Source organism: Catharus ustulatus, chromosome 22 (assembly GCF_009819885.2).
Source record: "Catharus ustulatus isolate bCatUst1 chromosome 22, bCatUst1.pri.v2, whole genome shotgun sequence".
NCBI classification, from domain to species: domain Eukaryota; kingdom Metazoa; phylum Chordata; class Aves; order Passeriformes; family Turdidae; genus Catharus; species Catharus ustulatus.
The window spans coordinates 2,727,921-2,754,087 of NC_046242.1; the positions used below are offsets into that span (position 1 = coordinate 2,727,921).

General features: G+C 44.4%; 1 protein-coding gene across 4 annotated transcripts in view; it reads right to left on the reverse strand.

The window, feature by feature from the left end:
- Nucleotides 1-650: 650 nt before the first annotated feature.
- The window catches only part of CLTC (clathrin heavy chain), a 29,089-nt gene continuing 3,572 nt past the window's right edge, over nucleotides 651-26,167 (reverse strand). The window contains exons 2-34 of one of the 4 annotated variants that reach the window (XM_033077983.2): nucleotides 22,125-22,332; nucleotides 19,850-20,118; nucleotides 19,383-19,544; nucleotides 18,526-18,639; nucleotides 17,984-18,157; nucleotides 17,193-17,390; nucleotides 16,359-16,559; nucleotides 15,642-15,794; nucleotides 15,205-15,327; nucleotides 14,908-15,045; nucleotides 14,654-14,818; nucleotides 14,385-14,565; nucleotides 13,881-14,044; nucleotides 12,952-12,963; nucleotides 12,114-12,239; nucleotides 11,408-11,550; nucleotides 10,816-11,050; nucleotides 10,387-10,509; nucleotides 10,148-10,293; nucleotides 9,830-10,013; nucleotides 9,370-9,562; nucleotides 8,808-8,965; nucleotides 8,488-8,652; nucleotides 8,289-8,396; nucleotides 8,013-8,180; nucleotides 7,714-7,863; nucleotides 7,487-7,618; nucleotides 7,223-7,333; nucleotides 6,518-6,688; nucleotides 6,202-6,423; nucleotides 5,140-5,160; nucleotides 2,246-2,321; nucleotides 651-1,695 (exon numbers count right to left, since the gene is read on the reverse strand). In XM_033077983.2, the coding sequence (XP_032933874.1) occupies nucleotides 1,571-1,695; nucleotides 2,246-2,321; nucleotides 5,140-5,160; nucleotides 6,202-6,423; nucleotides 6,518-6,688; nucleotides 7,223-7,333; nucleotides 7,487-7,618; nucleotides 7,714-7,863; nucleotides 8,013-8,180; nucleotides 8,289-8,396; nucleotides 8,488-8,652; nucleotides 8,808-8,965; nucleotides 9,370-9,562; nucleotides 9,830-10,013; nucleotides 10,148-10,293; nucleotides 10,387-10,509; nucleotides 10,816-11,050; nucleotides 11,408-11,550; nucleotides 12,114-12,239; nucleotides 12,952-12,963; nucleotides 13,881-14,044; nucleotides 14,385-14,565; nucleotides 14,654-14,818; nucleotides 14,908-15,045; nucleotides 15,205-15,327; nucleotides 15,642-15,794; nucleotides 16,359-16,559; nucleotides 17,193-17,390; nucleotides 17,984-18,157; nucleotides 18,526-18,639; nucleotides 19,383-19,544; nucleotides 19,850-20,118; nucleotides 22,125-22,332 (5,019 nt within the window). In that variant the 3' untranslated portion in view covers nucleotides 651-1,570. The remainder of the gene's footprint in view (nucleotides 1,696-2,245; nucleotides 2,322-5,139; nucleotides 5,161-6,201; nucleotides 6,424-6,517; nucleotides 6,689-7,222; nucleotides 7,334-7,486; nucleotides 7,619-7,713; nucleotides 7,864-8,012; nucleotides 8,181-8,288; nucleotides 8,397-8,487; nucleotides 8,653-8,807; nucleotides 8,966-9,369; nucleotides 9,563-9,829; nucleotides 10,014-10,147; nucleotides 10,294-10,386; nucleotides 10,510-10,815; nucleotides 11,051-11,407; nucleotides 11,551-12,113; nucleotides 12,240-12,951; nucleotides 12,964-13,880; nucleotides 14,045-14,384; nucleotides 14,566-14,653; nucleotides 14,819-14,907; nucleotides 15,046-15,204; nucleotides 15,328-15,641; nucleotides 15,795-16,358; nucleotides 16,560-17,192; nucleotides 17,391-17,983; nucleotides 18,158-18,525; nucleotides 18,640-19,382; nucleotides 19,545-19,849; nucleotides 20,119-22,124; nucleotides 22,333-26,167) is intronic. The other 3 variants (XM_033077984.2, XM_033077985.2, XM_033077987.2) reach the window with 3 other exon arrangements.

The following is a 26,167-nucleotide window of genomic DNA, read 5'->3' on the forward strand; positions in this document are numbered from 1 at the left end:
GAGGCTCACTGCAGACTTGTGCTCCACCCTTGCTGCCCACAGAGAGCCTGGGGCAGCCCCCATTCCCTGGAAGTGCTGCAGTGCCCAGCCCCAGGATCCCAGCACAGCTGAGGAGCTCACAGGAGGAAGAGGCACTGGGATCTGGATCCTGATGCCCAGTGTAGCTCCTGGTTAAGAGACAGGAGCTTCTAGAGCTGTTGGAAATCTGCCCCTTGCTGTCAGACTCGTTACACTCAAATATGACAGTATTCATAGAGAAACATTTAAGTCAATTTTATTTGAAGCTAAATATGTTTAAGGCAATTTACATACCTAGAACATGATCTCAATTAACTGGCACACCCTACTACACTCCTAATGTATCATCTGGTCCAATATGCTGGAGTTGACCACAGTGCAGCCAACTGGTGAAAAGTGCTATTTTCTTCTCTCTGGCATAATCTGTCTCTAGAAAAAGCATGAGATATTTTCCTGTATTGCCCCCTCAGTGCAAGACCCCACTACTGCACACACCCCATTGCTGCTCTGCTGCTGGCCCCTCAGCCGCACACACCTGCATTGCCCCACACAACCAGCACTGGAATACTTGGTTTGAGTCCAAAGGTCCTTTTTTTGAAGACAGTAAAGTGAAGCTACCACTATGCAGCATGTCCACAGTCCAGTAATTTATTTTTAAATTGCGTAATTTCAAATTGCACAAACAAAACTGAACAGCAATATGCTTGAATTCTCTCTTCTGTACACTCAAAACAGTGATCTAAAACACCACAATATCCAACATACACAAACCTCAGGGCAGGGTTAGTAAATACACAGATTGGAATCATGGTGCTCTGTTCCTGAATGGAATGTCCCACAAAAGCACAGGATACAGCACAACATAAGGTCATCTGTTACATATGGAGTGAGCAAAAAGACACTAGCATTTTCTATATGCATAACTGGAAAAACCTGCATAGGTTAAGGGAAAAAAAAAAAAAAAAGAAAACAAAACAAAACCCAAAACTTTTACTCATTTTAAGTCAGGCAAGGTTGTCTGTACGCATTTTAAATTCTTTTAGAGCTATGCAATCCAACCCAGGGAGGATATGCTGATTAGTGTTGTCTCTTGTCAGCAGTCTTGCAAGGTCAAATACAAGTATCTTGGCTTTAGCTTTCTCCAAATATACAGTGAGATTTAAATGCATTTAGAATAGACAGTACATACTGTAAGCTGCTCACATACAATGAACTTAAGATTCAATATTAGAGTGTAACACTATAGAGTGCAAATCAGAATCTTCACAATAGACTTAATGGTAATAAGCAGTCCTGCAAAAGCCCACTTGAACAAAGTCGTTTAAACTATTCCCCTTCTGAAAGTAAAAGTCTAAATGACATGGAATGTGAAAAAAGATTTAACAGAAGTGATTCAAATCGTTTGCGCTAGAAAAAACAGTCCTTCATGAAATAAAGGTTACAAGAACACGAGGCAGAACTCTTTGCTTTTCCCTGTTATGAGTTAAAGCGGGGAGGGACGGTGGAGTTTCAGTAAGAAAAGTTGCTGCTCCAGGCTGACTTGTGCTGCATCTCACATGCTGTAGCCGAAGCCGGGCTGGGGCTGCCCGTACGGAGGGGCCGTGTAGCCGTAGCCAAAAGGTGCCTGTGGAGGAACTGCCACGCTGGGTCCTGCTGTCAGCATCAGCTGGGGCTGGCCTGCAACACACAACGGGCACCTTACTCCTCCTCAACTGAAAGAGCTCAGCAAAATGCCTGAAATTCAGCAGGTGTGGCTGTGATTCACCCTGCTGACCTGCACTGGGTTTCTTCAGGTGTTTCCCCATAAAACCTCAGGACACATCACATGGTTAAAAATATTACAGTGTAAGGTGTATCAAGAAACTCTTACTAGAATAATCTGGATATAATGAAAATACCCAATATAAAGTAGGTATAAAAATGCTTTAGATATAAAGCATAGTGCACAAGATCCAAATAACCACCTGCTGGCTGGTATAGCACAGCTCCTGTAAACCTTTCCCAAAGGAGCCAGGACAAGATTAAATCCTGCACTCCACAGCCCACCTCAGCAGCCACAGCATCAAAGTGGCACTTATCCAGCATTTTGGAACACATTCCTTAAGATTTGATTTCACATGGAGAATGTTCCCATTTCCCAGGACTTCCTCAGGAAGAAAACAAGATTAGGGAAGGCTTGTTTTAAAAGTGAAGTATGTTATTGATAACACACAAACTAAAGCATTACCATAAACAATAGGTTGTGTTTCTGTAGCTTGCTCCTCTTCCTTTCTCAAAGACTCTGATGCATCCAGTTTATCCACCTGGAATTGAGACCAACAATTAATGAAATCTCCTCCAAAACAGGTACTTAATTGTGGCAGAGAAGTGGAAAAGCCTTAGTGGTATGTCAACACCCATCAAGAAAAGGAGACCATTTACAAGTTAAGATCAATTCAAGTAGCAATGTTGGTACTGGTGCAGTCAAGATTGTCTGTTTCCTGAAAAAAACCCTCACTGAGGGATTTTCAACTGCTTTGAAAGCTCACTCCAGGCTGAAGCTTTGTACAAAAGGTTCTGTACTGGACTGGAGCTGGACAGTCTTTGGACACAGACACAGATTTGAGCTCAGTCTCAATTGGAGACCTCTGGCATTGGAGCAATTGCCAAGATAATGCCCAGACCTGGAGCAGTTTCCCTGGAGGTGACATCGAGGCAAAGTCCTCTGGTTTGGATTTGGATAGAGCAGACTGCAATAGCATCCGACATGTCACTTGAGCCTCAAGATTTCACTTTCCAAACCCATTCACTCATGCAATTTAAGTTCAAATGCAGAGAATGCATGTGTATAAGACTTGCTTTTTCCACTCCAGAACTGTGTGGCAGTCAGCCTAAACCCACAGATACTCCAATTCTTCCAGCTTTACACACAGTAACAGACAAGCCTGGCCAGCTTCACTGCTGCCCTGCGAGTGCAATGGTGCTGTTTGCCCACCCCTACAGAAAGGCAAGAGAAGGAACTTCTTCTGTAGTGAAATATTGCTCATTTCTAAGACAGATGCAAGGGAACTCAGCATTTCTACAGTCTAAGGCAGGCCCTGAAACTAAAACCACAAAGTGAGGTATTGGTGTTTTACCTGAGAGATAAGATTTAGAACAAAGTCAGAGACAATCATGCCAATTACTTTGAAAGACAGTAATACAAATCACAACATTTCATTTGTGTCCTTAATAAAGGAGTTTGAAGGTTCCTGCACTTACACAGGGTCAGTGTTATTTATTCAGCTCCATTCACAAGTGAGTTTTTAGTTTAACTGCGCTACATGAGCAAATATCTGCTGGCAGCTCCAAGAGCTGTGAGCTCCTCCTTTCAGCTGTGAGTTAAAATGTGTTCCATAAACCTGTAACCTCAAGCTGAGGCACAACTCCAGGGAGTGGCAGAAGTCCTGAGCTCCAGTTCCCTCAGTGACTGGGCTTCCATGGCCAGCCTGGTGCTTGCCTCCCACAGAATCTGCCTTGCTGCTGCCAAAGCGCACGGGATCGTATCCAATGCTCCAAGAGTCATTTCCAGACACCGTGCTGGGAACTGCACTGCTTTTAACTCAAAACAGCAACACACTGAACACAGAAGCACAAGTTTAGAGATGCAAACCCAAGGAGAATGTGCAGAGTTTGCTACTAAGCAGAGGCATTTGGCTTACTCACACTTGGAAAGCCTCCAGCCCAGGACATTCAATGCATTTTGGACCCAGTTTTGATGGCTCCCCTCAGAGCTGAACAAATATTGACAAGAACAAGCTCAAGTTTGAAACCAGCCCGAAGGATGGTTCTTACACCACTTGCTCGAGCATCACCAGCTTCAGGGCCCTACACACTTGGGAGCAAGATTGACTGAAAGGCTTTTCCACAGGGACTGCAAGAAGCTGCAGAGGAAAAGTAACATGCATTCGATGTTATCGTGTTATGTGTGCATGAAAAAGAGGCAAAAGGACTGAAGCACGAGTGAGGGCTGAAGATGACTGCCATACAGGCTCCCCCCAGAAAACCACACACAGCCCACAGCAATGCCTTGGAGCTTCAGGAGGAGTGGGATGTAATTGCAATGACTGCTACACATGCTCGTTTATGCAAACACTGCAGTTCAATTACCTTTTTTCACACACACGCTCTCCTATTTCCTTACTAGCTGCTGAAGGACCTTACACTACGTGTCTTAGGTTAGCCTTGAGTTCCAGTGGTGTCTTTACAACCAGCAGTTTTTGCTTTTAGTCCATCTTCAAAGCTGGCATTTTGGTTTTGCCCTTTGCTGAACCACATTAATGGAAAACTCCTGCTAGGGCTGACCCCTGGGCTAAGGAGGATCATGGACAGAAAACCTTGGATTGCCCTTCTGAAGGTCAAAGTTACATAGCAAAAGGCAAGCCCTGGAGTAGCCTCAGAAGAGCAATAAGCATTACCATTTTTATATATTTTTAATGAGGCAGCAAGAGAAGTTTAGTGAAGCTGAAGAGCTTGGAAGGCAGTCTGTTTTTGGACAACTACTAGAAATTTATTACAGGGAGGAGAACCACAGACTTGGTGTAACAGCTGAAGTTTTAAGTTGCTACATGAACTAGAGCACTGTGTGGATTAGATCAGCACCATGAGAACTGACACCTGAGTGAGGAAGAGTCCCTCTGGAAGCAGCCAGTATCTACTCTGCCTACAGTCAGCACGCATTAGTCATGGTCCAGAGATCAGGAACTGGATCACAGCCCTTCAACCAGCAAATGCCAGACTGATTTAGGGATTCACAGACTTATTTCTTATTGTAGGAGGTTCTTCCAGTCAGATTGGCTGTCAAATAATAGCACTTGTGTAAGTATTTGTGTGTTGTTTCAATACCAGGCTGACTGTGATCCAACTGATCACCTGTATGCCCTTCCTGAGGATCTATGAGCTTATTAGTAGCAAATGAATCTACTTTTCTCCTACAGCACTAGCTAGTGAGAGTTAAACAATTTGCAAATGCTTTAGTGATATTTTGTTTGGGGAAAAAGCAGTAGCAGCAGTGTAGTAAACATAGGAAAGAAAAAAACTCATGCAGAATCCTTAGACTTAGTCCTCCAGACTTAAAGATGGAAAACAAGAATCAACTTTCACCTTTTCCTTTATTGCATCAACCTGCAAAGGAATTCAGAAGGTGCAGCTTAGAAAAATCAAATTCCATATTTAGCATATAAAAAGGTAGAAACAAAAGCGTCAGGGAAGAAATAATTAAGGTACAGGTGAGTTAAAAACAAAGGTACACCAGAAGTATCTGCTTTAGAAAGGCAGCTCTGCTTCTTGCTGGCTCTTACTTCATTGGCTACACTAAAGCTACATCCTAATCCTTTATCAGATCAGGAAATTTTTATCTTTAAGAATCTACTACTCCCACCAAAGGCATGGTGTTAGCTTGGTACAGGCATCTCTGACAAACAGTTGTATTGCTCAGCCAGCTCCCCACCTCCCCCAGAACAGCAGCTCAGGCTGGCTTCACAACTACAGGCTAGCCCTGCCTTTAGAAGGAACAGCAAATTTCTGAACAGGCACCTTAGTCTTCACTGACTGCATGATCTCAAGCTTGGAAAAGTCTTATTAATCATTAAGGAATTTACACCATGTCACTGAAGATATTCCAAAAGCTTCAGCTGGGAAAATCATGCTAGTGACAGTTGGATTTAACTCAAGTCTGTTTGAGCATTACCAAGTAGTTCCCCCATCCTGAGTCACTTCACATAAGATTTGAGTCATAATTAGTGCCATTAAGTGTCAGAGCCACATTTTAGAATTAAATGCATAGCAGAATAAGTTATCTCCAGGTCTAGCTATAAAGCTGTTTTAGTACACAGTCTAGAATTTAGTTAAAGCTTGATCCCAGCTGGGATTCCTGCCTGACACAGCACAGGAAACACCTGGAGCCTGGAACTGCTTTAAACACTGCCCAGGGTCAGGCAAATACCACTGATGTAGGTTCTGTAACTGGCAGAGGGTGGAGCCTGCAAGTGTTTCAGCCTCTTAGAGGGCGAAGTCTCTCCCCAGATGGACTGAAAAGTAAGTGTGGACATGGACAGACAGACATTGGACAAAGCCCAAATCAATGTTAGTAGCAAGCAGACAGTCTCAAGGCATTCACCACAGTGACTGACAAGCTCTGGCTGTTGGAGAGGCAGCTGCTCTTACCTTGGTCAAGTACTCCTTCATGACCTGAATAAAGTATGGCATGGCAAAGTCCATAATGTTGTGCCTCCACGCTGTTTCCAAGACAACATCTGGCCTTAGGAGATCGTAGCAGGTGAAGAGACAAGCACCAAAGCATTCCCTCTTGTTCTCCTGCAGGAACCACTGCAGCAGCTCTTCTGCCAGCTCAGTATCTTTGGATTCGGAGGCGTACTGCATGGCATCCTGCAGGGCACAGACAAAAAGCCACAATGTGCTGTTCACTAAGCTGCTCTTAGAGCCAACAAAGCAGTCAGAGCAGCCCTGGGTGCTGTCTCACCTTGTACAGCCTGTCCTTCTTGCACAGCTCCACGCTCTGTTTCCAGCGGTTGTTGCCTTTGAAGAGATAGGCAGCGATTCTTCGGAACTCTATTAGCTCGTGTTTCTCCAAACGTTGGGCAAGAGAAATGTTGTCAAAGTTGTCATAAGCATCTATAGAAGTCCTAAGAGCCTGAGTGAAGCAGAAAAACAAAGTCACACCTCAGGATGCACAACTGCACCCACAAAATGCAAACATTTTCCGTTAGTTCTGTATTCCAGCCAGACCTGCAGAGATCTGCTGTTTTATTTGAGAAGCTGCTGTTTGACACACATGGAGTTTAGAGTGTTTCAGTATTTTTCAGTAGGTTAAGAGTCTCTGAACAGCCAGACATCTCATCTGTTGGCCTCTGTGAGTCCTTTTCTTAGCATCCACTGTTTGTTTGCCTTAAATAAAAGCTGTCACACTCATAACAAAGTGGCCACCCTCCCCCTGATAGGAATGACACAAAATGCTCTCCAAAAGCCACTAACACTTTTCCACTTAATCCTTGGCTCCTCACCACTAATACAGTTTGAAGTGTTGTAAAACATACACTTCAGAACTTAAAATTAATAGCAAGCAGGTAAAAACTACTGAAAATTGGAAAGAAAACTGTGTTTCTACATGTTAAACACTGAAAATATGAGGTAAAACCAGAATTAAGTGTTTCAAGACAAGACATACCTGGTAATCTTCTTCAATAATGAAGAGGTTGTTGAGGGACTCGTTGACTGATTTGTTGTTGTGATTTTGAACAGAGCGCAGGTAAGGCTTAACCAGGGGCAGCTGTTTAACCTTCAAGGAATCAGAGACACATTTAAGTCAATTTTTGTAGAAGTCTCTTAGCATCTTCCCTGGCAGGCAGGGGGGTAGCTAAGCATTTTAAAATGCTACCACAGCTCAATGCTTTCCCAGTTTTTGCTTTGATCTGGATAGCAGGACAATTACCTTTGTGAAGAAGGTGACAGCACGAGTGTGGTCGAGCCGAGGGGACAACACCATCAGCAGATCATTGAGCAACAGGGGCTTAAATTCCAAATAGAATTGAACTGCCTTGTAATACAGCTCCACATTGGCCACCTAGAGAGGAGTAGAGATGCATGTTCAGAGCAGGAATTTGATTGTGGGGAAATCCAAATGAAAAACAGACATAACTTTCACTAGGAAAGCAATACCTTAGTGATGATATCTTTGAACTGGCCTTCTTTCCAAGCATCTGTTGGGTGATTCATCATTGTGATTATGGCATTATCATATTCTTCATACTTATCATACAGGAACACCAGTTCAGCCCAGAGATGGGCTTGTTCTGCAGCTCTCAGAACCTAAGCAAAAGGCAGAATTAACAATATTTGTTAACTGGAATTTCCATCAGTGCCATTAAGAACCTCAGGAGGTGCATGTGCAAAAGCCAGGGCACAGACAGCCCACAAAGATGTGTTTCCAGCTAAATTTAAAGCCTCAAGACATTCACCTTGGGAATGTTGACTCTAGACCAGAACAGCTCCAAGTGCTCCCTCATCTTCTGTGGCTTGAACTTGGAGTAGAGGATTGCCAGCTCTGTGAACATCCCCATGTGTGCCCGCTCCAGTCCAAGCGCTGCTTCCAACATAGTGATCAGCTCTTCAAAGTAGCCACGATCCTTAGGGACACAGACAGAGACATTTCACATCAGGAACCATCCAGCATCCACATTTTGACAGTGCTGCCATGACAGAACTGACTGTACAACAAGAGTCAGCTTAATTACCTGGTAATAGTTGATTAGCTCTTCCAGCTCATCTGCATGCACTACAATATGGAGCCCACACAGCTGAGCCAGGCGGAATTCTTTTCCATCCACACAAGCAAAGCAGACCTGGAATTGAGAGTTGTGTTACTGCTTATCATCAAGGCTCCTGAGCAGGCCCCAGCTTTGAAGTCCTTGAGCTCAGAGCCAGTGAATTCACCTCTTTCCACGTGCGAGTGCTGTTGGCTTTCCGAGCGCCGTCCACGGCCGCCTGGTACTCGCCGAGGTGCACCAAGGTCGAGGCCAAACGGCCAAAGTTGGACACGTTGTTGTACAACAGCTTGGCTGCTTCATACATCTTCTCATCATAGCAGCGATCACCAACCTGGGGCACAGCACAGCCAGGTTATTCCTGCACATTTTCAGCATTAAAAGTGTGGTATTCAAGCCCTTGTCAAAATGGATTTAACTGCATACCCAAAGAGACAGAATTCCCAACACCCCTCTGTGAGGCAGCAAAACAAAGCCAGTGTCACTCACCTGCTGGATGTGTGCATTGTTGGGGCCATTGATGAACTCCTCAAGCTCTGCCAGGCGGTTTGTTTTGGCAAGAGCAAAGATTAATTCTGTTTCCACATAGGACTCCCGAGCCTTCTTGCGTGCCATCTGCAGATACTTCACCAGTTCTTCCCAGTTTCCTAAGGAAAGGAATTCCTGTTTATTTCCCACCATTGGGGACCCTTGTGCTTAACTTAAATAATCAGCTGAACCTAATTTTGACATATTTCTGCAGCTATTCCCTAACAATCAACAACCTTCACACTGCTCATTATGCATTAATCAAATCATCTTAGAACGGGCCTAACTAAAATCTTATTTAACTTCATACAAAGACTCAAAGAAGTCTCCAGCTAGCTAAAGAAGGGAATTATAGGCCACTGATTATCTGCAGATGGAATACACTACCTTTTCCCATTCCTATTTAGGGCCAGATTCCTCTACTTGCATCAAGATACAGCCTGGCAGAACTGCAGTTTGAGCAAACCAGGCAAAAGAGCTGAGCAACATCAACAGCCAAGGTGTAAATAAAATTTAATCATACCACTGGCATTAGCAGCTTGAACAACTTCCATGTATGAAGAAGGATCATCTGCTTTAATGTAGGAGTCAATTGCCTCCTTTACCATCCCCTTCTGGAGCTGTGCTTTGGCCAGCTGGCTCCACACTGCAGGTTCATTGCAGCGCTCGGCGAACTCGTACGCACGGTCCAGGTTCCCAATGTGCTCTATCAACACCTGGGAAAAGGACAGCCATCATCAGCCACTCTCATCAAGGTCACTTTACAACACACTAAGCTGTGGTTTAAAAGAGGGAGTAACTCCATACAACCCATACAGCATGAGTGCTTTTAGGCTTACAAAGTTTCAATAGACAACTTTTGTTCTGCTTTGCAAGACGAGACACTGAGCAGCTCTGGGCACTTTGCTAATTGGTGTTAAGCACTTAAGGCACCAGCAAAGTCCTTGTGTGAGGAGTTTCTACAACCTGAGAACTGAAGATACCTGTACAGCTGATGTGTTGACATCAAACTTCCTGAAGATAGCAAATGCCTCCTCGAAAAGCTCATTGCTGATGGCAATATTGGCGATATCAGGGGCATCGTAGTTATCCAGGCGGTTGATGTACTCCATGACACGGGTGCGGTCAGCCTTGATAGCTGTAAGGATCAGAAGGTTCTGCAGATTCCTGAAGAGGGAAAGAAATAGTACTTATCAAATCATGAGCAAGAAATTCACCCTCCCCTCTGCAGAAGCTGTTGCTGTTTCACATGACAGCAATAACTCCCAAGTTTCCTGTGGCTCAGTTTTCATTTCACACACCTGTGCTCACTGAACACTGAATTATCCAGAACTATTTTCTCCAGCAGTTCAATGAGCTCATTGGGAAGATCTGCAGTCATGAAGGCCTTCACAGTGACAGACACTTCCTCGGGGTCCTGGGTCTCTGACAGAGCAGTCTGGACAACCTGCAGGCAGGCAAGGCATGGACAAATGAGTGATGTCAGGCTCTGCAAATCCAGTTAGGACAGGCAAGGCTGGGAATGTCCTGCCAGTTGTACCTGGTCAATCAGGGGTCTTCTGTAGGGGTTGCTTTCCAGCAGCACACTGGCCCAGAGCTCGGGGTCCTTGCGACGAACTAAGTAACGGGAGAGACTCTTGAAGAGGGAGTTCTCATTGCACACCTGCAGAAAGGCACAGCTTGCTCAGAGGGAAGGCACAGCTATGGAGCCTACAGGTAACTGCACTGTAACTCTGAACTGAGGGGCACACTAGGAATCTCAGACTATTTCATTAACCTCCCATTTTAGTAGGGAGGAGAGTTTCCCATTTCTCATTAAGTTGCAGAGGGAGGTTGAACAGTCAGCTCCTCTTCCCAGCTTAACACATTTTAGGAAATACAATGACAAAATGTTTTTGTCATTTTCCTATGTACCCCACGACACTGAAGTTAGATCCCAATCAGAAGGCAGCAGCCTGGGCATACATACATTAATCAGCTCCAGATCACACTGTCCACGCTCGTACGCCACACAGGCCAGGTGAGGGTCCCTCTTCTCACAGTACTTGCCAACAACACGGCTGTCATAGTAGGGATTCTCACGCAGGAATCTCTCTGGGTTGTTGTTGCTGTCAATGTAAATCTTGGCCAGTGCATTGTGAGTGGCAGGCTCCTCACAGCCCTCGTGAATTCTTGCTTCCAGCCAGGGTAGAAGCAGCTTCAGCCTAGAAGGAAGTGATTTTCAGGTTAGAGGTTAAGTAAATATCCAGTTCCATAATTTCTACACTCTGGGAGCCAGCCTTGGTGTAGGATAGAGTCAGGAACTAAACCAGAGTTACAGTGCTCTGTTTTAACCTACATTTTGATTCATTATTATAATGGTGTAACTTTCTGACACTGTGAAGAAAACACAAAGTTATCTGGAGAGATCCCCACATCAGCCAAGAATCAGAGATGGTTCTGACCCAGAGGCAGCTTCTGCTTGTGTCAGTACCAGCTTTAGCTGTGTGACATGCACTGAGGGATGAGCAGCAAACACTGCCAGACTGGGAATTACTAAGAGACTTGTACAAGTGTAATACCTGTTTCTTTTCTCAACCTCTGCAACAAGTTCATCAGTTGAAAATTGACCTCTCACTACAAGGATGAGGTTCTTTATCACGTCTTCAGAGCAATCCACATCAAGCAGTCCCCCAATAACAACTGGCAGACGGCTTGGATTCACCTACACAGGAGCACAGAGGTCAGGATGTTGTCAAGGAGCAAGAGCAAAACTCATCCCCAGAACTCCACATGAAAGCCACTTGTTAAGACTGACCCCATCTTCCTGCCTTTACTCCCAACCTCCTGAGGTTCTGAACAAGCTTAAAAGTCAATTCTTCAGTCAACAGGTGCTCCCATCCCAGCCCAGTGGCTCACTTAGCTCCCACTGGAAGAACTCCTGAACAATCCACTTTGTCCCTGCAGGAAGTTAAAAGGAAAATTTCCCTTCCTCTCCTCTCCAAAATGTTGAGACTTAAAATCACCCCAACAACTCTGAAGTTATTCTACCAAGTCTTCCCCCTTCAAGTGCCACATGAGTGGGAGTTACAGCTTAACTTGACTGAAGAATGAGATCTGACTCACATTAGGGCTAATTTACTGGAGGCCACTAATAATCACTTAAATGTCAGCCTCAGGTACAAAGCTGTTTGCAGAATACTTAAACACCATGCCTGTAGTTGTATATAATACTGCAAAAATAGATCAATTTAACTCACTGGAGCCAAGGGACAAGTTGTCACCTACCTTCTGTACATAAATCTCAATATATTTTTGGAGATTATTTCTATACAAATACAGCACCAAGTCGTGGACAAAGTCAAAGCGGTCGCACACAATGATGAGAGGCAGCTGGTCAGTGAGTTTAGCTTCCTAGAAAGAGAAGAGCTTTAGGAATTCGGTTTTGCTCTTGCACTTAAGCAGACAAATAATACAGTCACTTAAACTCTCAAAGCAGCTGAATTTGGAAAGCCAAAACTCAACAGTCAACCAAAGAATGACAGCTTGTTGTTCAGCTAATTGTTTGCAATATGTAGCAAGTGGGAGCACTCCCACCCACTGCAGGGTGTGAGGAGCAAGAAGCTTTTTGGAGTTTAACCCTGCTCCTTTGCATGGCAGACTCTAGTTTTACAACACAATACAACTATGACAAGCCTAGGCTATGGAGAATTTTTTTTGTTGCCACTGGTGTTTGGTGTGCAGGATTAGCACTCTGGGATTTCAAAAGAAATTTAACCAAGACTAGATTGAGTTGTGGTTCATAATGTAAAACTTATACACAGAATTGACTTTGAGTGCCATGTGCCTTGTGATACCCCCTAACTATGGATTTAGAGAACAGTAACAATTAAGTTCTATAGCAGTACTACTTAAAATTGCTTACCAGATTAATTATCTAAAAGCATTCCAACTTTCAGCATAAGGTTACAATGGTTACAGTACAGAAGCTCAGTCTATGTGGCAGACAGTATTCCGGATGCATATTTCAGATCACTTATTCCAACATGCACATCCCAGAATATAATCCTACATATAAATTACACTTAAGGACTTTACACAGGGAGGCCTGTACTGGGAGATTTACCTGGTACATGTCCTGCACATTCCAGACATGGAACAGCACAAAAAACAATAACTTTCATCAGGAATTTGACAGCTTGATAACATATCTTAGGTGGCTTGATCAAATGACATACCTTACACCTCGGTGACACCAGGTTAGTTTTAGAGAATTCTCTTGGGAAGAGTTTTGCCATCTTCAGATATGATCAGCAAAATCTAAGACTATGCTATGTAACCAACAAACATGAAGGCAGGAAATGTTCCCAGATAAAGTTTTCCCCTCCCACACGGTTCCTCAGGTACTTCTCAGAGTGTTGTGCTTGTCAATAAGCTCAGAATAAGGTTACAGAATCTGAACTTGGAGCTCTCCCTACTCTCCAGCAATGCTCTGGATCAGTCAGGATATATTCCCACTGACTGGCATCTCCCAGCAGAGCTGAACTATGGCTCACCTGACTGAAATTTCAGTGTGTAGGAGTAAGACAGATCAGCCCTGAACCTGAAAACATTTATGGAATTAATTGACTCTATTCATCTGCTGTTTCTGTAGTTGCTCAGTTGGAGTTGATGACACTGAAAACAAGCATTAAGTTATCAACTCATTTGGCACTATGGGTGTTCTCAAGTTAAGTAAACTGCTTCTTATTTTACAGCAGACATTTTTAAGGAGTTCTAGGTAAGCTGGTACATTCACTACAGGTAAGAGATCAAGCCAGATTAACCTTACCAAGAGCAGTGAGGAACTGACCTGACATTCTCATTTTTTAGACAATATTTCAAGCTCATTAGGAGGCACTGTCAACATGGCAGGTACCTCTGGTTAGAGGATCCTTAAGTGCAAAGGTTAAAACTCATCTATTTTCACACAGCTGCCTCATTTCACTAGTGACACACCATGTTTTATCAGAACCCCAAACAACCCCAGACAGCCCAGTGTTACCCAAACATTACCTTGAGGAAGTTTTTAACACGTTCTGGATCATAGCAGTTACTTTCCCTGCAGATTCTTTCCACTTCTTTAATTTGTCCTGTCTTGCAGGCAGCTTGAATGTACTTGAAGTGCACATCTGGATCCTGGCTGAAGTTTACAATGGAGCCCAGGAAATAAAACAAACCTGGAGAAAAAACAGTCAACACATTATTTGCTGGTCTCATTTAAAAGTACAAATCCCAAAGGCTACAGAAATTTAAGACACCCATTTTGGACAAAGGCAAAAGATGAGCATTCTAGTTTTTTCTACAGCTCCAAACATTTTCCAGGATTTCAGAAAAACAAATGATGCAACTGAATAGTGGTACCCATCCTAAACAGGGAAACTTTAAGGTTTAGATCTGTTTCAAGACAGTTTGAGGCCTAAAGTTCATCATGACTTTCTAGATTCCAGCAGACAGTGATTCATGCACACATCTGTAACAAAGTGAGCACCAGCTCCTCTTGCAGGAGTACAGACTTACCCTCAAAGCTCTTGAAGGACTCAAAGAGCTCAATGAGTGACTGTGTTGACAGCTGCTCATGGTATTTGGAAGCCACCTGGACACAGATCTGCAGGTTCTGACGGATGTTAGCGGACAGCATCGCACGCAGACACTCCAGAGAGTCTTCTACTGACAAGGACCCAAAATAATTCACTAACCACTGCAAAGACACACAAGGCACTTCAGACTGAGCAGAAGAGCAGTTGTTAAAGGCTGGTTTTGCAGATGCAGGGTGGTTGATGCCTTACCTCAGGGTTGAGGAGGTGAGTGTGAACCACGGCGCGCTTGATGTCGTACAGGTCTGTGAAGTGCTCGAGTGCTCTCTGCAGCAAACCAGCCTTCTCACACAGCTGAGCTATGTGAGCCCGGTCATAGTGAGTAAACATTTGGTTTCCCAGGATGGCATCTGCAACCTAGAAGGAACATGGAACATTTTCACTCAGTTCCTGAGCACTGCCCAGCAGTGTTTGCCATGTCCAGCCCAGGAAGGGTGAGCACCCACCTGAGGCGCGTGCATGAGGTTCATCTCAAGTAAACGAGTTTGCAGGGGACCTTCTGAGGGACGATTATTCTTCAGTGCATCCAGCAGAAAGGCTGTACATTGCTGGATTAAATTATATTCCATAAAGACATCCACAATCTGTCAAAAAAAAAAAGGTTTTTGATTAGGAACTGGAGGTATATTTAAGCATCAGTGCAGCTTCCAAAGCTAAATCTGAACTCACAGTTCTGATGGTTTGAGTAGGGCTCCTCTTATCAATTTAACACTTTAACATTTCACAGCAATGAAGTTATTTACCTGTGTTATATCTGCAAGAGGCTCTTCATCTTGAACGAGCATTTGTGCAAACTGCTGTCCTTGATCAGGGCTGATTCTCATTACATTCCTCAGCAAAAATATCCAGTCTGGAGTATATCCAACCTGAAAAGATGATGAAAAGTGAGAACTCAGCAAGAGCACACACCTTGTTAAATACAGAGCTCAGTAAAAGCTACTGCCAGGAGATTATACAAGGATCTCCAGCCAGGATCTCCTCTTTTGGAAAAGGCTACACTGGGAAGTAGGAAAAGATCCATGTATGAAGTCCAGCAGTAATTATTCATAAAAACCTTGAGGCAAAAGTAAATACTACACAGGCTCTCAGATTCCCCCACAGTTACTTCTACCCACTTTAGAACATGCACTAGAGCTAATATTAAATACAGGATAGATACAGCAATTTAATTTTCTCTCACCTTCTTGGCATACAAAACAATCTTCTGGACTTGTCCTGTTTCAGCAAAGCACTGGATGACCTTGTTAGGAACGTTGGCTCTCAGATAGACACTAAGTGCTAGCGTAGGATCTACAGATTTCACAAGGTCTCCCAGCTCCTCTGAGCACTCCAGCTGTTCAGGAACAGAGATGCAGTCAGCCCACCCTGACAATGCCATGAGCAATGCACTACCACCCTCTTCCTCATTTATCTTCTTTTTGGACCTCTGTTGGAAAAATTAAGGGCCAGCCTGCTAGCCTGAGCTGACTCTCCCAGCAGGGATGCAGTGGGCTCAGCCCCTCATGCTGTTCCACACCAGTAAATGAATTTCAGGGCCACAAAGAACTGGGTGACACATTTTATCAGTGTGTTTCTTCTACTAATTACCCAGATGTAACCACAGCACAGAGCAGCCAGTATCCCAAGGAGTGCTTTGGCAAAGCCCAGCAGCAGCTCAGAGCTTTCCATGCTCTGCACATCCTGCTGTGATTTAAAATGCAGAATGAGTGAAGCTCTGAGTGTTTGATCAATTCTCTTGCAGTCACTTGAGTCATAGTGACAGAGTGAGCACCTATTGCTCAGCTATTTGCTGTCACTGCTGAGCTCCCAGCTGAGTTTTCCTGGGAAGGGGGGAGGCTGTCAGGCAGTGCTGCTCCTTCCCCCCTCACAGCTCTGAAGGTATCCACCCCAAACTTACCTTATCTTCTTTTAACCATTTTTCCAAGAGCTGCTTGCGGCCCTGCTGGAGCACTGGTCTGCAGAGCTCCAGTGACTCATACTTGTTCAGCTGCCCTTGGTCCAGGAGAATGCCAAAATACTGCAGGAGAGGGGAAGTCTGCCCTGGCTGGGCTGGAACACTCTGGAACCGGCGTATGGTGTCTGGAGTACGCAGGATTCCCTGCCAGAGAGAGAGAAATCCACTTCAATTTTCTCTTCTTGCTGTTGTGGCTTGGCAAGAGTTTCTCCAGGAAGCTGGAGGTAATGTCACTGTAGCTGTCACAAGCATTTCTATGTTTTGCCAGCCCAGAATGTCAGGAGCAATATGGCTGAACATCAGCTCAGGCACTGAAATGCTTTGACAGAAAATGTGCTGTAATAACCCATTAAATTTATTTCAGTAGCAATGCAGATTTAAGTTCAAAATAAGGACACCCTTGGCCTTGCAAGCAAGTTCCTCTCATCTGAATTTAGTCTTAGTCCGGGTTTTTTTATCCTGTTTCCAGGTGCAGCCAGAGGTTGTCTTTTCACTCAGTTTTTTGCATCACTGGAGAAGTAAAGGTGAGTACCCAGAAACATAATGAATCACAGTCATTACTTCACCATTTATTCCTCCCTTCCTCTGTGGGCTTTACAAACTCTAAGATCATCCAGCCTGCAATGTCAGCACCCAAGACACCTGTGAAGCACCAAAGTACTACTGTGGGACAAGAGCACAACCACACAGTGCCCTCACCACTTCAAAAATTCACTGAGCTTTCCTGAAGCAAGAAGCTGAAGCCAGTGGAGTTCAGTGCTGTTCTGAACACTTTACCTTTGGGGCATTAGCTGCCACTTTTGCTGCCTCTGAATAGTTGCCTTGTGCAAAGAGTGCATTGAATTTCCTGGCAAAGAGCTCCTCAGCCCCCGCCAGGTTGTTGCGCACAGCCATGCGCAAAGCCAGGTCAGGATTCTGCAGCACGTTTGTGATGTAGGGAATGATGTTCTCCTCTTCCACACACACTGAGAGCACCTGAATAAACCACCAGGGGAAACCTCCAGTTAGTCCACATATCAAAAGTGAGCTAAGCTAACTTCTAATAGGAAGGTTATGGTATGCATGGAAAGTTTTTCATCCCTTGATAACTCATATTTGTCATTTTATTAAAGAGATCTCTGGTTAGAATGAACCAATGTCATCCATTGTCTGCATCAAAGCAGGCAATTAAAAGTTTAATTAAGGTAATTGCAGAGGTAGAAACAAAGGGATATAATGAATCTAAACCCCCTACCCAGTGTCTCAAGTACTCATCCTAGAGGACATCAGGAACAATTCTGCTCTATATTCCCCATGCTCAACCAGCAACACCACCTAAAACCAGTCTGGGCTAAAGGCATGGCTGTACAATGTTAGTAACTTCTTTAAAGCAGTTCAGTTAGATGTGTATGGAGATAGAACAGAAATTTATTTTGGGGCTCACAGCACTGTCAGACCTCACACGTTCTGAGCACAGCTCAAAGTGAACATTTCTGGGAACTCTTAGACACAGATATGAACCCTGCAGCGTATCATGAAGAGCCAGTGGGATTAAATAAAGAACTGACTTCCAGGCCAAGTCTCCTTACTTGTCCCTTTCTGTTGACTCCAATAATTCCAGCTGTGGCTTCGTGCTGTGCAGTAACAAAAATGGTCTCTCCACTGATCCTGTTCATGTAGATGCAGGTGCCAGTTTCCAGGTCATACAAGTGGATGTAGCCATACTTTGTTATGAGGAACACCACGTCGTGCTTGTCACTGATCTGCAGAACAGAAATAGATCACTCCAATTTGGCACTGGATAAATGAGTTGCTGCTTTTGAGGCTCAGCAAACAGCTGGGCCATTTCAGGACAGCCAGAAGTGCTGTTTTATTTTTACTTGAGTACTATTACAGCACAATGATGTTTGAAGAGCTCAAAAAGCAGTTAAAATGTATGGATATTTCTTCCACAGATAAGAACACGCTGCCTGTCTCCACCTTTACCACTACTGAAGCAGGAGCAGCAGTCACACCAGTCACACCAGTTTAGGGCCAACCCTCAGATCCACATTAACCAGCTAGCTCCCAGTGCCCTGCTCCTGTCACATCCACCCAAGAGAAGCTGCAGACCTGTTTGCAGCTGTCATACCTGCATAGCAACAGGAAAGTCACTTTGTGCTTCAGGAGGAAAGAAGACATCCACAGCTTTCTTTGGAAAGGGCTGGTTCCCAGTGGGTGGTGTGCCAACCTCAATGATATGCAGCTGTGCAAGAGATAAGATTAATTCTTGCATCTCATTTATTTAACAATAGATTCAACAATGAAATTACAGCAATTCTCTTGCTGCTCAACCTTAATCCCAAGTGCATGCCAAGACAAACCAAGTTAATTTTCCTAAATATTTTCTCTAGCTGAAGGTGTGGCATCTGGTGTTCATGTACCACAGGTGAGGGAAACAGTTAAATATGATCTTTAGTTACCCCTAATTACTTGGAAGTTTCAGGATTCAGTTAGGTTACTTTAGCTACAGAGACAGTTCTGAACATGCTTCTCTGAATCTAGCTCTGCTTCTACTCTGGTTTTGCTGCAACTCACATAATTCCAGCATTGGCATTGGACCACTACTTAGCCTTGCAACACTACTGCTTCATTTTTTAAAATCTTCATCCAATAATTTGGAAATTAGTTGAGTCTGATACCAGGGATCAGAATCAAAGAAAGATTACAGCAGCTTTTCCCTCAAGCTTAGTCTGTGAAGCTGGGAGTCACATGTTTCAAGCAGCTAATTAGGCTGGTCATGACATGCCACTTAACTTCTGCACTCACAGATTCTTGCTACACCAGGTAGTCCAAGCTCTGCATGCACCATATGTCATATCCAGACTGACACAGTCCTTCACTTTCTTCCTTAAATGCAACTTTTTGCATTAAACCACTTGTTCTCCTGGAAGCAGAGAACCAGGGTGAGTCACTGAACATTACAGAATATTTAGAACCAAGCCTTACCTTACCCCCTGCTTGCCCTCTTACTGCAAAACAGAAGAGAGTGGATTCTTCAGCATTCCCTTCCATCTTGAACTGTGCAAAGCTGGCTGCATGTCCCTCGATGGGCTGGGACACTTTTCTGTCCACAGAGTACAGCTGCATTGCTCCCACTACACGGTTTTGCTACACAAAAAAGAACAAGTGTCAGGAAAAGCAGGCATTGGGACAGTAATTTAATATTGATCAACATGCTGCCATTTCAAGTTTCCTCTTAACAACAGCATCACTTCAAACTCTTAACCTTGCACTAGTGTTAATATCATTACAAATCCAATTACATTAATGTGAGATTTTCAATTACACTTAGGTTATTTGAAAATTGAGACAAGCGTTTACATTTAATAAAACAAATAGATCAGTCCTGTTCTTGTAGAAGAAGACAACAAGACAAGCTCTGGGGTTCCCACACCTTCCTGTAGGTAAAGTACCTGTGCAGATATTCCAGTCAGCAAGAGCCATTTCTGCTTGGCATCAGTTCTGTAGTTGATGATCTGGCAGCCAGCGAGGCTGGAGTGGCGATCAAACATCTTCACGGGCTGGGACTCCCCCTCCATGCTCCAGTGGTAAACGGCATTATCCGTCACGAGGGCAACAGTGTTCAGGGAGATCCACTTCCAGAAGGTGACATCATCTGTCATGGTGTGAGCCTTCATCTTGCTCTTCATCTCAATGTTGAAGATTTGCAGTGTTTTCCCAGCTAGAAGACACAGCGTTGTTAGCCACGTGACAGAGCTGGAGAGCTGCACTAGGACATTCAACCCTGGGGACTTCCTTCAAGAAAAAGCTGTTCTACACTGGCAGACCTTGAGGGATCAGCTTTCACTCTGAACCAGAGCACACCCCTAGGGCTGATGGCACCAACTGGCCACTACTGAGCAATCAAACAGATGCAGAGAATGGGTTGGTAGGAGACAAAAGCTTCAGCCACACAAAGGGGTTGGAGGATACTTCACACACATCAAAACCAGGTCACAATCATGCTGAGGCTCTTTGGAGCTGTGAGGGAAGCTATGCCAGTACCATTAAAAACTATGGTTTAACCATTAAAAGGGCACAACATGGAACAGTCAGGTTGGCAGAGGGCTTTTGTAACTCAGGCTAATTAATCAAAACCTTGGGGTTGCACTAATGGGACACACAGCTACTGACTGCAAACCAGACTGACAGGAACTGTGCAAGGGAAGGAATCCAGGGACCAACACAAGCTCTAGAAGGCAAAGAGGAAAAGTTCTCCAAATCACATACAATGGTGCATACAAACATCCTGAACAGCCACCTGCAGTCATTTCTACCAGTTTTTATAACACAGTGGCCTAAGAAATTATTTCTTCCTGTTGAGAAGATAAGAAAGGTTCTGACCAGTTCTACTACTTACAGCAGAGAATCATTTAAGCACACACAAGTGTAGCCCAGGAGGAATAGAAATCTGTAGAATATCTGCTACAGTTACCAGCTGTAGTCCAGCTTGAGGAAGTCCTGGTGCCACAGGGCCAAGTGCCTGCACTCACCAAGGACTGGTTTAGCTCAAATCCATGAATTCAGCAATTGATGCAAGATGCTGAGTCAGGAGTTTCTCCAAAACTTGGAGAAATCTTTCTACTACAGAGTTACTCAGGCTACAGGCAGCAGTTTGTTTCCACATCTAGTGCAGCTGGAGCTTTAGGGTCAAGGGAGAGGACATTCAGGTAACACATTCCTACATGCTAGGCAAGGTGTATTACAAGGCAAAATCTAGGCTTGAGTCAAAAGGGTCAGTCCTGTTCATAAAAAGCTCAGTATCAAGATCCCAATGATTTAAGTACACTTTGGGTTCTTGAGTGGATTCATTTTTGGATTCTTCTTTGGGAGGGCATGAAAAACCTCTGAGTTTTAAGCCCTCAGTTACTCAAACACCACTGTTCAGCCATGTGCACCATCAATCTGAGCCACTTTATTCTGCTTTTTCTTGTCATAAGACACAACAGGTACTAGGTAGAGTCAATTGAAGTAACTCACCATCTGCACACACAAGAAAGCATTAAAGTTGTGACAAAACAGTAGCACAGTATTAAAGTCATAGTTAGGTAACATTGGATACATACAAATCTTTCCATTAGCAATACATGCATTTCTAGAATGACTGCACTTAAGGCTTTTTGGGCCTCTGAGGGGAAGAGATGGACATTTCTGGAGACTCCAGAGGAATGTTTGTTCTCTGGAACATCAGAGATACCAAGCTGGCTGACCTTGTACTTCCTTCACCACATAAGTCCTCCCTGCATAGCTTTACTCCTCTTATCACTGACTGATATAATAAATATGCACTGCTCTCTCAGCAAGGCCAAGCTAAGGCCTTCAGGAATATCTGTCCCCCCTTCCCAGCTTTAGTTTTCCTGTCTCTAAGGAAAGGTTTAGTTGATAGATCTTATACTCTTAGATCAGGTCTCATTTCTCAAAGCCTGGCTTCCCTGCTCAGAAGCTGCAAGCATTTGGACTGAAGGAAAAAGCTCATCCTAATGAGCAGCAGAATGGCAGGAAGCCTCAGCTGAAGCTCCCTGCCTCCAGAAGAACTGAAAATGCATTCAACTTAAGCTCCCATTAAGTTGTGGAAAATTGCTAGAGGATCCTCCCACATAAATTACCTGGGAGACCTCAGTCAGTCATAAACTAGCTCTACAGAAAGCTCTCCATCCACTTCAAACAGCCTTTATCAGCCCTTCCTACCTTTCAATGCAATGACTTTACTGGCAGGGTTCATGATTGCACTGTCAGCTGAAATTGGTCTCCGGATTGGGTTGCTGGGGTCATTCATGTCGATGATCACCACTTGAGCCTGCTCTCCTACTTTCTCTCTGATGCAGATGAATTTGTCAGACTCCATTGTCAGAGTGCTGAACCCAATGTTTGCTGGGTTGATGCCCAGATTTTGGAGCTGGAAGAGAAGAAAAGGTTTAACATTAGGTTATTACCGTGGTATAGGCACAAACAGCTTTTGTGAATGCCACAGGAAATATCAGACTTTGCCTTTTTTTTGGTGACAAAACAGCCAAACCTGCACAACACACAGTGTTGCACAATTCCAACTAAGCCCAGCAGGCTTCCTGGAGAGGTATTTACAACTTAACCACTGAGAATCCATCCTTTGAGCCCCCTGACATGGTTTAAAACACACTGAACTCGCCATACTAGACATGCAGCTTCAGCCCTCACTCTCACCAGCTCTCCTCCCTGAATCCTCCCCTCCCTTTGACAGCTATCACTATTTCAAGCTTAACATCACACGTGAGGTGTCTGAGCTTTATCCTTATCCCTGTGCAGCTAAAAAAAGCTGCTTGTCTAGCAATTAGCCCAGGCCTGTCTCGCAGCAGGAGGCAGAGCTGGGCACTGCTGAAATCAGCTCAGACACTGCCCTGCTTAACACAGAAGTTATCAATAAACCACTTCCTTCTCTGAGCCACAGCCTGCTCCCCACCCAAGCCTGTCAATACTCACATTTCTTGTGTGCAACAAAACAGTTTATTTAACAGTCCTTTTGCAAAGCTGCTCTGTGAGGAGGATGGCACTAGGGGAGCAAAGTTTGCTGCATTTTTAACAGTGAAAATGCAGGCATGGGCAGTACATGGTCGTGTTACACACATATCCAGCTTGTCCACACCTTAAGAATTCCAGTTTTCTATATTAGAAGAAGTATCAGCTCTAATACTCTGATATTTTTCTTTCTGGAAGACCTTCAAGCCCAAGATGTCCCAAAAAGGGCGAGACCTTCAAAGCCATTTTAGGATGATTGTGCTGGTTTGGAGCACTCAGCTCTTATCAGCTGTGCTGTGCACCAGCTCCAAGGAGGCCATGCCCCAGCTGCTCTCTCCTGCCTGTTTGCAGTTCCTGATAATGAGGGTTTTACTCCACTTCCCCTTTGCCCAGGCTCTCCAACAGCACATGTGAGGAACAAGAAACATCTGAGCTATGGCAAACCAAGTTAACAAGATTCACAGATGTCACTTGGATAGATAATCTAGATTACATGGAGAATATTTTGATAATAAAGCCAGGAAACTTTCAGGTGACAGCATTTGACAGCTGTTAAAAGAAATAAAAATCAAACCCTAACTCCCTGACAGGTCATAATTCTTTTACTCAGATTTAAGTGAGGGTTTGAGGTCCAGCACCCCAGAACCTCACCACACATTCTCCAGCCACTTAGACTTTAGATTCAAGCTCAAAATTCCCTTTCACAGTTTGAGCAGTGTCCTCTAGACCTGGCACTCTGGCATTGTACATGAGCTAGGCAGGGTTAAACACAACCCAATCACACCCCTGCAGGGAGGGAAGGTTTCAAGATGTGGGAGTTGGATCTGGTAGAGCTGGAGTGACTTACTGGGATGTGGCATTTCCTTCTGCCAGGGCTGCAGGCTTAACAAGTGCCAAATCATTTATCAAGCACTAAATTTCCTTGTTAATTTGGTCGAGGGGGCAGCAGCAGAGAGCCAAGCACTCTGCCTGGCAATAACTCACAGCACTACACTCAAAGGTTGTGACAGAACAAATGGGAGCAGCAAGGCCAAGCAGATGGCAGGACCTCTTAGGGAGGTCTAGACAAAACCAGCACATCAAAGGTGCTTGGACATTGCAAGACAGATTTACCTTAATCACCAGCAAAGTGCCATCTGCCAGTGCCAGGTCTGAGGCACTGACCCCAGGTGGGATTTGGGAGACTTTTTACATTTCTGTTATCAAAGGTGAGGTAATTCTTTGTGAAGATTTAGAAGATTGGCACAGGAGCTCTGAAGAAAGCCTGGAGAAGTTTTCTGATGGAGGCACAACCATCAGCAAGGTCTCTACGTACACAAATACCTTCTGGCAGCATTCCATCTTGCACCTCACCAAACCCAGTGTAGGAACCACATCTGCTCCAGGCTCAGGAATTTGACTCTGATGGTGCCAATCTCTGTGTTTGGTTACACAAGAGTGTCACCAGCCAAGAGTGGCACTTCCTTGCCCAGCTGGTAAAGCCAACAGTGAATTTCCTGGCTGCACAGAACCCCTGAGCAGAGATCACTCCATGGAATAGGGGTTGTTTTCCTGCCCAAACAGGCTGAAGTTCAGCTGAGTGAGGCAGGCATGTTTATAAAGCTAAGCAAAGCAAACAGAGATGAAGATTACATGTTAGGAAACACGACAGCAAATATTTCTCAGAAGGTTTTTATTCTGAAAATTTCAATACTATTCCATGTACAAACTCAGGAGTTGAACTACAACTAAAGGAGTACAGAAAGGGGAAAACCTTCAAACATTTAATGCTGCACTACATTTCACTGATTCATAAACAAAAAAAAGAAGGAATTTCAGCCACTGCTATATTTTACTACAAAACCCACTTCCTTGGCTTTTAAGCAGATATGAAAGCAGAACTTGCTAGATGTGCTTGGGCAACTGATTTACAGTCTGAGTTATCTTACACCACCATTTGCTGGAAAGATCAGTTACAGCAGCTAGGAATACAGTGTTCTGTGAAAGAGCTGCTCCAGTAGAGTGGAACCATGAACAGATTGTCAGGGACAGCAGCAACCCTTGTGCTCAGCAGAGATGTCGCCTCAAAGGACTCATCTCACCCAAGACCAGATACTTCAGCCACTTGCAGGCTCTGCTGAGCCATGGAATTCTGTAATGGCATTTATCTGAGCAGCAGAGATGTGAGTCATTGTAACCTAGCAAGGCAATGTCTGATTACCAGAATTATTTCTTCACTGGAAGATAATTCAAGTGCATTCTTGGTAACTTAAGCCAGAGAAGTTGTCACATGTATGGGACATCAAACTGAATGGTAAAACTGCTGACAGGAGTCTCTTTGTTGACCCCTTCCTGTAATGTTCCCTTTCTTGTGACAGTCTGCTTAGCTGACAGATAATTTCTCCTTGCCTACGAGGAAGGGCACGGAAGTGCTGAGCACACATTTCACCTCCACTCACACACTCAACAGGATATAACCACTGCTCTTGTGGCCACAAGCAGCTGCTCAGGCCCTGCCCAAGACTCCTTATCTACATGTTGCTAGAAATCACAGAGCTGGAAAACACCACTAAACTGCAAAATTCCCTTTCTGGAAAACACCACTAAACTGCAAAATTCCCTTTTTTTTTTTTTGTTTGAGATGCACTTGAGTGTGCAATGAGTCTTATTAGCTCTATCCCAAGCCATGCTTTCCTAGGCTTTGACTGACCAAGGCAGACACCAGGCTACACTTCAGCTGCTCTTTTAATTCCATACATGAAAATTCTGAAAAGCAAACCCAAGTCACACAAAACCATTTGTGTTTGTGATGCTCTCTTAGTTACTGCCTGCAGTTCTGAGAGCCCCACAGCCAGTGCATGGCAAAGCACTTCACATTCACCAGTGCAAGGTAAGAGTTACAGCTTGTGGCAGGCTAGGAAGTCGTGTTTCCAACAGATAAGGGACCTCTCTAACATTCAAGAACTCTCCTGCTTCCATATCCTTCCTATTTTGTGCCTCACCCTCAGCAGGCTGAGGCACCACCCACCCTCAGCAGCCCCAGGACTGCTTCAGTCCCACCACTGAGGCTGTACCTGCTGAAATTCAGAACCACCAAATCCCATTCCTTATCTCTGGCTGAGGCTCCAATCCCAGCAGGGAGCACTAAATCAGCACGGCCACCAAGGCCTGCACCTCAGTGCCTGCTGCAAGGGACATGCCCAGAACAGCTCATAAACTGCTTAACTAATTGCTCCTATCCAATTAGTTGACACATACAC